Source organism: Aphis gossypii, chromosome X (genome assembly GCF_020184175.1).
Source record: "Aphis gossypii isolate Hap1 chromosome X, ASM2018417v2, whole genome shotgun sequence".
In the NCBI taxonomy this organism is placed as follows: Eukaryota; Metazoa; Arthropoda; class Insecta; order Hemiptera; family Aphididae; genus Aphis; species Aphis gossypii.
In genome coordinates this window covers 12,027,224-12,041,254 of record NC_065533.1, presented here as the reverse complement: position 1 = coordinate 12,041,254, position 14,031 = coordinate 12,027,224, and the positions used below count along the sequence as shown (strand labels likewise).

Sequence of the window (14,031 nt, the reverse complement as noted above, 5' to 3'; positions counted from 1 at the left end):
GTATCTTCAACTCATCACTTTATTAGATCACTTATAAGAGGTGGTAATGTATAGAAAATATTTATTATGTATATTTTTTACTTACCTTTCGTACAATTTATGGTCATTAGCAGTATCTTGTCCGACTTGGTGTAGTAGATATTAAATAATTAGAAGAGAATGAGTTATATTGATATATAATAAACAAATCGAAAGATAGAGTTACAGAAAATTACATTTATTACATTTATAAAAATCAACAGAAAAATGGAATATTTATTGAGAAAGTGTTAAGTGAGTGACTGAGCATCATGTTGACTGTTGTATCCCTTTTTATATATGGTAATATGCCGCCTTTGTACGTGAATTTACAGATAGCGGCATTAATCACTTGTTTATTGATATCGTTATAATATGTATTATTGTTATAATAATTTATGTTTAAACAATGCTGGTAAGTAAAATATAAGGTTTTTAACTCGTTAGGTTAATTTTTAAGATAAAACTTAGTACCTACCCTTTTATAATTTACAATTAACAGCATAACATAGTTATTTAATTTAGTCTTACAGTTTTAAACAAATGTTTTTTAATTAATTTTTTTGATTTAATTAATTTAAATTAATTACTGTAAGTATTTATATAGGTGATTTAATGTTGCATTAATAACAAAACCCAACAAAACTATTATTTTTATGTATTTATTTACTTAATGGTTCACAGCTATACTAAATTCTAATTACCAAATTAATTATTAGATCATTATTAGTTATCTACACATATTATAATATTAAATAATTAAACATATACAATAAAAAATAACTTTTTAACTTTTTAGTGCCGAGACTCACTTATATTAAGATTTAAGGTGTATATAACAATTCAGTAGCTATTTTTTCTGATTTTCCATAGTGCATTTATTTAAATATGTCGTCATACAAAATATTTATATAACCTTAATACTAAAATTAATTTAACACAATATAAAACACCTAATAATAATTCAAAAAAATAAGTCAAAATTAAATGAGGCATGATAACTCTCTATGTAATTATTCGTCCTTATTTCCTGATGGTACACTGATACATTTGCAGGGCTCATTATTTGAAACCAATACCTCCAAACACGATCTATCAAAAAATCATTTAGTTTCATAGCTAAATCGGAAAATTGGTTTACATATTGTAACATTGTATTATAACCATCTTCCATTGACGGTAAAGCATCAATTATTGTAGCTTGTAAGTATGGAAAAGCTAAAATCCAGACATAAAATTAAATTAATAATTTAATAATTTAATTTATATTTAGTATTATTATTATTTACCATTCTTAGTATACATGCAGCCAAGGCTGGGCAAGTTAACTATTTTTTTTAACTCGTTAAGTTAAGTTAATATAGAAAATAGTAAGTTAAGTTTAAAGTTAAAAGTTAATTCTATTTTTTTTTTAACTTGCAAAAGTTACAAGTTAATTAGAAAATAAAAGTAACTTAACTTAGTTAAAAATAAGTTACTTTTTTTTTTAGTATAAAATTAATAATTATACCTGCCTACCTTTTTTAAGCTAACAAATAACATATTAATGAAGAGGTTACCCCTATAAAATTTCCGTTTATAATTAACTTTATAGTTATATAATATTTTCTGTGAATATGCAATATTATGTCATATGATAATTATTTTTATAAATTATTGTCTAATAATTATTAATTAATATATTTAAAATTTCAGATTTTTTTTTTTTATAAAATTAATTTGTACAAAATTGAATTTCTTTTAAATCTGTGGTTTAGGAAAAAAATTAACTTACCGTACCAATAAATTAATTAACTCGCTAGTTACTGAATAACTTCGGAAAAAATGTAACTCGTTAAGTTAGAAGTTACTTCTAAAAAAAAAAGTAACTCGTTAATTAACTTAGTTAAAAGTAACTTAACTTTTTAACTTAACTTTAACTTATTAACTCGTTAATGCCCAGCCTTGCATGCAGATGCAGCATTGAAATTTGTTTTTATTAAACTAAAACTTTGAGATTTTTTGATTCTAGTGTATAGTATGACTGCCTAAAAATATTATTAATGCAAAAATGAAAATAACATCCTGGGGTTTTACTTTCCGGAAATACTATTTTTACGGCATGAATTAGACCATATTTATAATCAGTTATTATGATAATTGTGCATGGTTCAAGGGTAAAAAACTTCTGACATGTTTCAGGAGTTTTATGTAGATATCCTGTGTTTTGCCCGTGAGGATAGTATGAACTAGTGGGAAGCTCTATAAAACAAAAATAGTATGTACATTTTTAAATTGCATTATTGTTTAATAATTGAAAAAATATTAACAAACTTACAACTTTTTAAACAGGATATGAAAAAAAAATATCTGATAAGTTTCATTATCTAAGCATTTTGGTACAGTTTTAAATGTACCGTCGCAACCAGCTACACAGACCTAAAAATTATAGACACAATATTGTATACAAAGTAACAATTTCTATTATATTTACATACATTTCTCAAATGTTGTTCAATTTCCTGAATATGTGCAATGTTGCAAAACAGGAGACCTTTAACCATTCCATTCACAACTAATGGACCTTGATAAAACCTATACATGGGTTATTATTAAGTAGATTAAATAAATTCAATTTAAATTTGTAATCAATTTACATTTTACTGTAATTTTTGTTATGTCAATGTAAACATTTATTTTTCATCATTGTTTAGTAAGTTGTGAAACTCTAAAATATTTTGAGGTTTTGCTGGGAACATTCCTTGTCACAATCGCCTCATTCTTTCAGCATACTAAATGAAGGTATAATTTTTTGCAGATTCTGGAAAACTATTAAGTAAGTAAAAAAACATAACATCAGAAAGGTAGATATTTTAGGTTACCTAAATTGGTAATCATCAAATTACTAATAAAATTTGTATTACTTCACAATTGATTCCATGTATATACCATGAGGAACATATGAATTTACAGATTTTTGTTAAGATTTTCTGTTATATGTTGTCAAAGAAATGGAACATCCATGTCATATGGTTTAACTTGGTGATTATGTTCCCTTGAAAACACAATACTATTGTTTTGTCGGTTTGATGAAATTACTGCAGTTGCCCGACAACATTGTCGTCTTTTAAAGCATACCAAATAGCTAAACAATTACAAGGTATTATCATTGTGGAACATTTTTTAATATTTTAATATATTTTAATCTCACATTTTATTTTCAGTGATTTTGTTCTTGTGATACATAAAACCTAGATCATCACAAATTATTTCTGTGTTCGTTTTTTTACCTGGAACTATGGTGTAACTATGTGGCTGGACATTGGGTATAGGAAGAACAGGGAGTACTTGTTCTTGAGGTTCTACTATCATACATGCAGATTAACAATTGAATACATACCTTTTTTTACTATTTAATCAACTTACCAGCTTCATTTTGAATTTTACAATAATTGTGATCATAATTTATCATATCTAAATAAACATAATTATGTATGGATATTAAGTATTGATTTAGGATTTGAAATTAAATACTTACCAGCTTCATTTTGAATTGTACAGTAATTGTGATCATGATTTATCATATCTAAATAAATATAATTATGTATGGATATTAAGTATTGATTTGAGATTTGAAATGAAATACTTAGTTCCAAGGCTGGGCATTAACTCAATACTTTTTTTCAAATTAACTTTTAACTTAATAAGTTACTTTTTTTTGTTAAGATTAACGTTATAACTTCAATTTAATTTTATTCAAAAATATCTAAATTATGTTAATTTTCGTCCCAGTAATTTTAAAACTATTTAAAAATTAGAACATTTTAACTTTAAAAATCATTAACTTCCCAGCCTTGCTTAATTAAAAGATTACTATCAATTTTTAATATGAAATTTTAGCAATAGCAGCTATGGATTAAGATAAAATATAATATTATTTTATGCCATGATTTATGATGTACAGACTACAAACACGGGTCGCGCCACTTGCTGCGGGTGATCTACTTTTCCGCCAAAATCGACCTTTCAGTTTACCACCAAGTCCGTTTACCGCCAGCAAGCACGGCACTAGAATTTTTTTCCAGGGGAGGCAGAGTGGGGCAAATATTTTTTTTACATGGGCTAAAATTTTTTTAACAAATGCTGAGGTTATTTAAATGAAATATAAATATTTTCGTATCATATAACATAATATAGCTATTAGCTATATAGACATATAGTACATACGTTTTATATTGTATGCTCTAAGAGTCTAAACAGATAATATATACAAACTTTTGAATAGTTAAAAATATTTTAAGAATAATGTCAAATATTTTTTTTGTACCTTATGTAATAAAATGTCTAATCACAGACCTCCAACAACTATATTCATAATGATGACATAATATACAAAAATGATAAGTTCTTTATGACTTTAATATTACATACCTTTGTGAATGAATAATTATGTTTCTTTTACTTACCTACATTTCATAAATATAAATTAAAGTAATTGTGTTTAGTAATAAACAATTTGTTTCAATCATCTTTAATGCAATGATTTGGGATACGTTTATTTGTTTATTTTCATATAGTGATCAGTACTCTAGAAGGTAATAAAAAATAAATAAAAGATTTTTTCTTATTTTACAAATTTCAAAACACATTTTATTGAAATTGTAGTAAATTTTTTCCTTATTAGACAAATAATAAATTTAATTTATTCCTCAATTTGTTTAGTTGTGAAAAATATATTATATAAGCTAAATATTGATATTTTACACAATATCTATCGTACATATTTTTTAGTGGGGGGGGGGCTGGCGAAGGGGCTGATCTGTTTTCTAGGGGGGGGGCTAGAGCCCCACCTTGCCCCCCCCCCTTGGTGCCATGCCTGCAGACTGCCAGTACAAAAATATATATTTCCTTTTACCGCCACCACAAATTTCAGTTTTTATATTTTGGTAACCCCTTGGTAATAATTTTTAAAATAAAAAAAATAATTAGGTAATCAATTTTTAATTAAATATATGATTTTGCAAAAACAACGTAACAAATGTATATCAGCATATTTTTCCCCTTTTATACTGATCAATTAAATTCTGGTTTTTTCTTTGTCGTCTTAAAATTTGGTTTCGCGGTGTTTTTTGTTCACCGACGCTGCTTATTTTGCAATAAATAATTTCTGTGTCCAAAGTTTTGTAAGATAAATACAATCTTTAAAAATATATATTTCTACAAAATAATCATCAAACTTTTGTAATCTTTCGTCGATCGGACACTCGCTCATAAAGTCATTGATGAAACAATCACTTTGTTTTTTTAATATTTAATTAAAAATTGATTACCTAATTATTTTTGTTATTTTAAAAATCATTACCGAGAGGTTACCAAAATATAGAAACTAAAATTTGTGGTGGCGGTAAAAGGAAATATATATTTTTGTACTGGCGGTAAACGGAAAGGTCAATTTTGGCGGAAAACGGTGATGCCCCTTGCTGCGGTTCAGCCATAGATATTAATATATCAGCGATTATTTATTATCACGGAATAGAAGTGAGGTTTTTCAGCATTAGCAATTTACACAATTAAATTATATTTTATATAAAGTAATATTCTACGTTTGTACAATTAAATTCTGAAACTAGTGGTATGGGTGATGGGTCTCAAAAGTGTAAGATTGTAGATATTGAGTGTTTTATACGATTCAAAATTGAAATTGTGTATTTTAGCTGTTAACTAGATAAAAAAATATTTTTAGCTTAAGCAAACTACACAATGAAAATGTCTCATGTAAAGAAATAATATACATTTGTTTAATTAACTTCAGAGCAGTGGCGTAATTTGGAATTGATTCTAGGGTGGGATTAGAATATAAGTTTTACTATCGTTCTAGTGGTATTATACCCCCCCCCCCCCACACCCATTTAACCATTAAATCTCATAGATCACAATATTATATTAAATTTAATGAGGTAAATTGTATAATAATGGTTTTCAAAGACAACAAAGTAAACAAATAAATTAAGTTAAATATATTTTTCATAAATTAAAATATCAAGTCAATTTTCCTTATTGTTTTTTTTTGGCAAAAAAAGTGTCTGGGGGGGATATATCCCTATACCACCCCACCCATAATTACACCACTGCTTCAGAGTTAAATGGAACAGGACTCAAAAATGTGAGATAAAAATTGAAGTTGTGTATTTTAGCTGTTATAAATCTCAAATGAACATATTGGAAAAAGTATTTGATTTATTAACAAAATTAACTTCTGAATTTACTGGTAATGTTTGATTAAAAAATAAAAATTAAAAAACTTGATTTTGATGATATCTCGCTGTTATCAAAATCGAGAAATTGGTACCACATACATTCTAAGTGATGATTATGACCAATTTGGGCCACTTGACTACTGTTCTTGTGCGTTTGAAAATTTCATGGAGTTTAAAAAAAATGGCCAGATACAAGGCTAATTTGTTGCTAATGAACAAATTAAAATATTTCAAATGCAACCACCAATCAATAGCTTTAAAAAATTGAGATACCTTGTACAACAAAATCTATATTTTATATTCAATTTATATGGTTTTTTGCAAAGTGTAAAGCAATTATATTACTTTATAATATTTTAATCAGTCTGGATAGCAACATATCGATCACCAGTATGTACCAGTGGTACATACTACTAAGAATACAATTAATTTTAAAACTCAACCAGACACATTTTGTACCTTATAAGGTCTATGGTTTCATCTTGGTTTTATAAAACAAAACTTATGTAAGTGATAAAAATATGCACAGCATCCTTGTTATTAACATAACAATAAATAAATAATGACAAAAATGATATTATTATTGTTTATTAAATAGTATAAAAAATTTGATTAAATTAATGTTTTCAACTTTTAAACAAAACTAAACTTGCCTAAATGCATTGACATTTTATAAAAAATATTATGTTTGTTCTGATTTTCCACCACCAACACTCATATATGAAAGGTAAGTATTCCAAGCTAATGATACTATTTGTACCGTTAAGACCCTGTATTGTTGTGGAACAATGGTGAAATTGAATGCTTGTACAGCTGGCCAAATCTATAAAAAAAAATTGTAAGATAACATACAAGGTATTATTTAATAAGAAAAAAAATGTATTTAATATTATTACCAAATAACTAGTAAGCATAACTTTCACATAATTGTCTTCTAGTTTATTTTGTATTTGTGGCCATTCATCACCACTAAACACTCTGCTCATAACCATTACAGCTCCATTAATAATTGGCGATGCAATCAATTGGTCGACCAATATCTTTTTAGTCACTAATGGTATTGTATTTTTAGTTCCTAATTTATCCAAAGTCTTGTACCACATGCCAAGTGTTGGGCCCACAGCACACCCAATAGATGCATAGCGCACAGTACGTAGCCAATCAATTTCATTGGGTTTGCGCTTTTCAACTGCAATTTGAGCCATGAAATCGCCAAAACCAAACAAAAGACCTAACATAACATGTTATAATAATTAGTGATTATAAATTTATAATACTTTTATTTATACAATGTTTTACTGGTTATATACCTGTTTGAACGAGATTGGTCCGTACTGGATATGTGTTGCTGCAATATCTGTACCATTTAAAATAAGCCATTATTGGTGATTGTTCTAGGTTATGGTGGTTTGTATTCTACAATTGATTTGGTAGTTGGTACTGTTAATTTTCGGAGCGTTATGTTTGATTTGGTCAATGTCTCATTTGCTAAAATTTTTAATTACCCGTACAGTTAAACGTTTATAGTTTTTCAAGTCTTTGTTATTCACTGGTTCACTTCTGTTCTGACTTCTGATTACAATTTCTACTTGTTGGTAAGTTGGCTGTAACCTGATGATTAAATTGTATCATCTTATCTAAAGCGTTGTCAGCGCTGTGCACATTATCAGTGGCGTAAATACGGGAATGCAAGCCGGATGTGGCTGCATAGAGTCCTAAGTCTAGAGGGCGGGGTCCTCCCTGAAAGATATTTTTTTCGTCATTAACAAAAAGACGAACGTCTCATTGCAGCTTGGCAAAATTGGCTGCTGCGCGCGCAGCTCACCTTATCATACCATTATCACACCATATCATGCCATTATCAATGTTATTTACAAATATTTCAAATAACAAATTTATTAATTTACAAGTTAGTGTAATTTAATATTAATATGTTATTTATATTTATATTTTTAATATTTAGTTATTTTTTATTAAACAAGTATATAAATAGTTTTAAGATTATTTTTTTTTGTACTTTTAAGAATATGAATGATTGAATACATTATGAACATTTATAGTCTCATTATTGTCATCATTAAGTCCAGAAATAATTGCATTTACTTAATTTACAGAAGGCTTTGCTATTAATGTTTTGTTCATTGTTTAAAACAAATAAAACATATAAATTATACAATATGAAATCCAAGTGAATATTGTGCTTTTTTTAATCCAAGAGTTTATAGTTGCAGCACTGTCTAGTGTCTATGCGTTATATTTAATGGTTCTAAGTAAACTTTTATAAAGTGAACTCCATACAATTAGAGTAATTAGACCATACAATAATACAAATGTGAAATACGCCATTTTTAGAATAGTAGTATCTAGAATATTCCTATATTATAATTTATAAGCAAGGCTCGGAAATTAATGACCTAAAAAAAAATGCAAATATGACATAAAAATGAAAAAATATCTTTAAAATAGAGAAATAAAAAATTACAAATATTTGTTTGTGGTAATTTTCATGTTTTAAGTTATCGGCAAAACAGTAGACAAGAAACAGTAAGAAGTGAACTAGTGTGAAACCAGTAAAAATGACTAAAAATGTCAAAAAATGACTTAAAAAGTAATAAACACCAAAAAATGCAAAATATTCAGATTCACATGCTAATGAAACAGATTTGAGGCCAAGAGAGTATCGTCTAAAAAGTTCCAAAAAAAAAAAATGCGAAATGCATCAACTTCCGAGCCCTATTTATAAGTAATCTTGCCTTGTCAAGAAAAATCAACACTGACAAAATTTAAATAAATATACAGTTTTAGCAATTTATATTATTATTGTTGCTTTTGCCAATATTAAGAAATGTTCCTACTTGTGTGTACATATTTAGATATATAACAACTATTTTATTTAAATCCAGATACAATTTTATGGATTGCTATAAAAAATATTTGTAAATAAAAAAAAATTCAAAATAACAAGAAACCTCCAAGTAATAAATGTTCTAAAAATAAGTTATTAATCTCAGGTCAATGTTGTGGACACAATCATTTTTCATACTCTTCATAACTGTTTATACCTATTGTGATTTTCATTAAGCTAGTATTTTATTTTTGTTTGACGTTTGTATCTTGGTATCTCAGCATCATGTCTTCGATTGTATCTGAAATTAAATGTTCCATTAGTGATACAAAGTTTACACAAAAAAAAAAAAAAATTATATGCACATTTAAGGAATATACACGGGCAGTGATTCTTTAGCTGTAAATAATTTTATTTGTACAGTTTGTGAGAAATCATTTAAAGTTCAGAAAACTTCAGATAGTCATACAAAAAGATATCATACAAATGTTGATGGAAATAGAGAAACAAGAATAATTTGTCTTTATGAGTGTAATGAACCTTTGTTTAAATATTCAAAATTAAGGATTCACCTGTTCGAAAAACATAACATTACTATAGAAGTAAAAGAAATTAAATTTTCGACCATTGCAGGTAATACACTCACGAACAATAATAAATTAATAATTAATAATAGGTACTATTTTAAATTTTTATTCATAATAACATATTTATATAATATTTAATTTTTAACATAGAATTTGATAAAAGGAAAACAGAGAAAGAGCAAAAAATATTTTCAAAGTTTATACTTGATAGAGCATCAACAAATTATATAATGGTTCTACAAGGTCATATTATTATTGCCATTGATCGTTTGACAATCGAAAAACCAAAAATGAAATTGAGAAAGCAAGAGAGACAAAATCTATAGGAACTAATAAAATAGATGAAACATGTCCAGCTATGATCAAACTTACAGGTTTAGAATGCGAAGAGATAGTAAAAATTGAATTTTGGGAAAACCATTGTGGTTATGAAAAAGAAATTGGACGAATTGGACTAGAAACAAAGTTAATTATTGCAGGTATATTATACAAATGATAGTAATATTACCTCTTTTCAGTTTTCTTGGAATTTTAAAAATTAAAATTCTTTTTTTCTAGCTAAATTGAAAGAAGGAGTTACATTTGAACACATTATAGATTGGTTTCGTGACGCTGAAGTAACTGATGACACACATCGACGATCTCTTCTTTTGGAACAGAAAGATCTCCACAATATTTCACGTGATTTCAACGTTGAGTATGCTACTAAACGGCATAAAAATGATGCAATTAGTATAAAATTATGGGTTGAAGAAATAAAAATGCTAGAAACACAATGTCCAATTTTATATGACTAAGGTCAGGATGAGAATGATTGGGTTGGAGAGGAAGAAATTTTGAATAAGCACGATTTTGCATTAATTTTAATGACTAAGTTTCAACAAGAAACACTACAAAAATTTGGCTGTGATAAAATTTATGACGATGGTACTCACGGAACAAATGCGTATGATATTCAGTTGTATAGTGTTGTCAGCATCGATGAATTTGGATCCGGTTACTCAGTTGCATTTTGTTTATCAAATTGATCCAATGAGCTAATTTTTAAATTATTTTTTGAAAATATCAAACTCAATGTAGGAGTTATTGACTGTAAAGTTTTTATGACAGATGATGCTCCTGCATTTTACAATGCTTGGGTTGCTACAATGGAACCAGTTGAACATAGACTTCTGTGTACTTGGCACGTCGATAAAAACTGGAGACAAAATTTATCTAAAATCAGTGGTGAATCAGAGAAAAAATCCCTGTCTATAAAATACTGAGAATATTATTACAAATCAGATGAAGAATTTAAAAATAATCTCCAAAATGTCATAATAGATTTAAAACAAGACAAAGATACCAGTACATTTGGGGCATATTTCAAAAAATATTACTCAAAACAGCCAGATTTGTTATAGGCTTATCGTTATAAACTAAGACTTGGCATTAATACAAATATGTACTCGGAATCGTTTCATTAAGTATTAAAACACATATATATTTAGAAGGAAAGAGAGTAAAACATTTTGTCAAAACAATTAATGCTCTTATGAAATACTCCAAAGATACTCTATACAAACGTTTGATTAAGTTGTCAAAAAAATATATCCCTACTGAAAAAGTTCAAAGAGTACGTCAAAGTCATAATTCAAGTAAATCAATTAAACTGGAACAAATACGAATTGTGGAAGACAAAAAAGTATATATTATCAAATCATTATCCAATCCTTCATAGCAGCACTAAATTATAAAAACTGATGAAACATGTACACATTCATCATTTTGGAAATGCAAAAAGTGTAATATTTGTATTCACACCTTTCATTGCTCTTGCATTGATAATGTTATTAAAGCAAATATTTGTAAGCACATACATGCTTGTACTCGTGAGTTTATAAGTTTAGATGACAATACTGAAAACATTGTTTTTCACAACTCTAACATGACAGAGCAAAAAATATTAATGGATACGGTTGCAACTTCTAGTCATCATAAAGCTCACAAAAATCAAACAATCATAAGCCAAACAGGAATAATTATGGGTCTGAGTACAACGAATGATTATAGCAAAGAAGACTTACAAACAATTTTGCAGAAGTTATAGCAATTATGAATGAAGGAGGACAAACACACTTAAAAATAGTAGAAGTCAATGTTCAAAAGAAAATAGATCCACAGCTTCGGCTTTATTCAACAAAAAAGAAATCCAGCATTAAAACATCAATAGCAAAGCCTTAAATGAAGTAACTGCAATTATTTATGGACTTAATGATGATAATAATGAGACTACCTATATATGTTCATAATGCATTCGATTATTCATATTCTTAAAAGTACAAAAAAATATAATCTTAAAACTATTTAAATACCTGTTTAATAAAAAATAACTAAACATTAAAAATATAAATATAAATTACATATTAATATTAAATTACATTAACTTGTAAATGAATAAATTTGATGTTTGAAATATTTGAAAATAAAATTGATAATATAAATAATAATATGACAATATAATGGTATGATATGGTGTGATAATGGTATAATACGGTGAGCTGCGCGCGCAGCAACCAATTTTGCCAAGCTGCTGAAATGAGACGCTCGTGGCTCGTACAAAAAGTATTTGTGCAGAAATTAAAAAAAAAATAATGATAAACAAAACAAAACTTGAGGACGTTACGCAGATTATAGATAATATTGCAAGTTTAAAAGCTCGTTAAGTCGTAAAGTAAAATTTAAATTATTATAATTGACTACTAAATACACCATGACATATTAACATTATGAACTCACCTACATTTTTCTTTAAAATTTATTCCGAAATTAAGAAGGGCACTTAAGGTTTTTCGCATTGAGGCCGAATTGTTGTATTTACGAAACCGCACATTATGTGCACTTACTAAGTGTTTCCAATGATATTACTGGGTACCGACTGCGAAAACAACTGATCGAAAAGTAACAATTCCTGAATTGTGGGCATTTATTTGGAACCGAATTAATAATATAAAAAGAATACTTTTAATAGTAATTATTAATAGTAAATGTTCAAAAAAAATTTATTTTACTTACCATTATAAATAGTAAAATAAATTACTTTAATATTAGTATAAATACGTCATAAAAATATATACTATACTTAGTAATATATGCTGGTAAATCATCTTCAATTATTGTTTTTGGTATACAATTATTTATTATTGAATTCTAATTTAGAACACATTTACACATACATTACAATATTACATTGACTTAATCAATGACAAGGTATTTACACTCGGTAGTCGGTAACCTAACCTACCTACTGCTACGTGCTCTGATGTCTCATACATTAAATAATAAATATAATATACGTAGATAATGTTGACCAAATCCAATTGTTCATAAAGAATAGTACTTATATTTCTTTAAAACTCATGGACGGGTTCGTTAGAGTAAATAATAATTGTACGAGTCAATAACCATAGGCCTAAAAAGTGAAGGGTAAGACAAATTACATATAATTCGAGGGTTAATGAATTGCACCCATATACGAGTTTGACTTGACTAGGCCTATAACCAGAGGCGGTATGAGAGAAACGACTCAAGGAAATTCTGGCTAGGTTTGGTAATATTATATTATATATTTTAATGAGGTCACCGTCATAGCATCGTCGCACGCACGCTTATGACTTGACAAGAAGTCATCGGTATATGATTGACGCACTTCGTTACACGGATTGACGCAAAAGCGTGGGAAGAGCATATTATGCACGTACACTGGCCAGCAGGGACCTGCCGGTACCGTGGGAGTCTCTGGACGATGTATAAGGGGGTTACGAATGGGCACATTTAAGACGTGATTTACTAGAGATAGAGCGAACACCTTCACGTCACCCAGTTTCATATTTATGTCTCCTGGACTTAGAATATTTTTCATAGTTTAATTTATTTAATTATTTGGACTTGGAATATTTTTCACAATAAAAAACACTTAGAAATACTTCATTGGTATTTAAATTATTTCAACATCTCTTCATACTATATCTCCACGGTTGCTCATATGTGACACACTACACTAGTGTACAGCAAATCGTTGGCTATACAATCTGTCCAATTTTTAGTTATAACTTATAAGTTAGGTATATTTTTAGTTAAAATCAGCAAAAATTATAATAATGAGAAATAATTGACTATGTTATCTATTATGAATTATGTGGTTGACAGATTTCTTTAAATATCAAATACCTATTAATATAATTGAGAATAATTTATAATATTAATATGCCCAAGTACAATAGTACTGACTTAGTAAAATGTTGAACAAAGGTTATTAGTTATACGTTCATTAGTTAATTTATTTTTCATTTTTAAATTTATTTAG

At 27.5% G+C, this 14,031-nt stretch overlaps 1 protein-coding gene and 2 long non-coding RNA genes across 4 annotated transcripts; all 3 read right to left on the bottom strand.

Annotated features, from left to right (window-relative positions):
* Positions 1 to 1,956: 1,956 nt before the first annotated feature.
* LOC126552079 (uncharacterized) lies at positions 1,957 to 2,584 on the bottom strand. The gene is made up of 3 exons (XR_007605933.1): positions 2,496 to 2,584; positions 2,336 to 2,436; positions 1,957 to 2,259 (listed from the first exon to the last, which is right to left on the bottom strand). It is a non-coding gene; the product is annotated as an uncharacterized LOC126552079 (long non-coding RNA).
* Positions 2,585 to 2,697: 113 nt separating this feature from the next.
* LOC126552080 (uncharacterized) lies at positions 2,698 to 3,297 on the bottom strand. Its single transcript, XR_007605934.1, has 3 exons — positions 3,209 to 3,297; positions 2,922 to 3,142; positions 2,698 to 2,826 (listed from the first exon to the last, which is right to left on the bottom strand). It is a non-coding gene; the product is annotated as an uncharacterized LOC126552080 (long non-coding RNA).
* Positions 3,298 to 6,826: 3,529 nt separating this feature from the next.
* Positions 6,827 to 12,170, bottom strand: LOC114119017 (protein Mpv17-like). Of its 2 annotated transcripts, XM_050207589.1 has the most exons (7): positions 12,041 to 12,170; positions 10,622 to 10,884; positions 10,195 to 10,391; positions 9,317 to 9,400; positions 7,565 to 7,994; positions 7,151 to 7,485; positions 6,827 to 7,077 (listed from the first exon to the last, which is right to left on the bottom strand). In XM_050207589.1, the coding sequence occupies exons 5-7, from the start codon at positions 7,632 to 7,634 to the stop codon at positions 6,937 to 6,939; spliced, it is 546 nt and encodes a 181-aa protein (XP_050063546.1). In that variant the 5' UTR covers positions 7,635 to 7,994; positions 9,317 to 9,400; positions 10,195 to 10,391; positions 10,622 to 10,884; positions 12,041 to 12,170; the 3' UTR covers positions 6,827 to 6,936. The 2 variants fall into 2 exon arrangements, with proteins under 2 accessions (XP_050063546.1, XP_050063547.1); XM_050207590.1 differs by lacking the exons at positions 10,195 to 10,391; positions 10,622 to 10,884.
* Between the last annotated feature and the right edge of the window lie 1,861 nt (positions 12,171 to 14,031).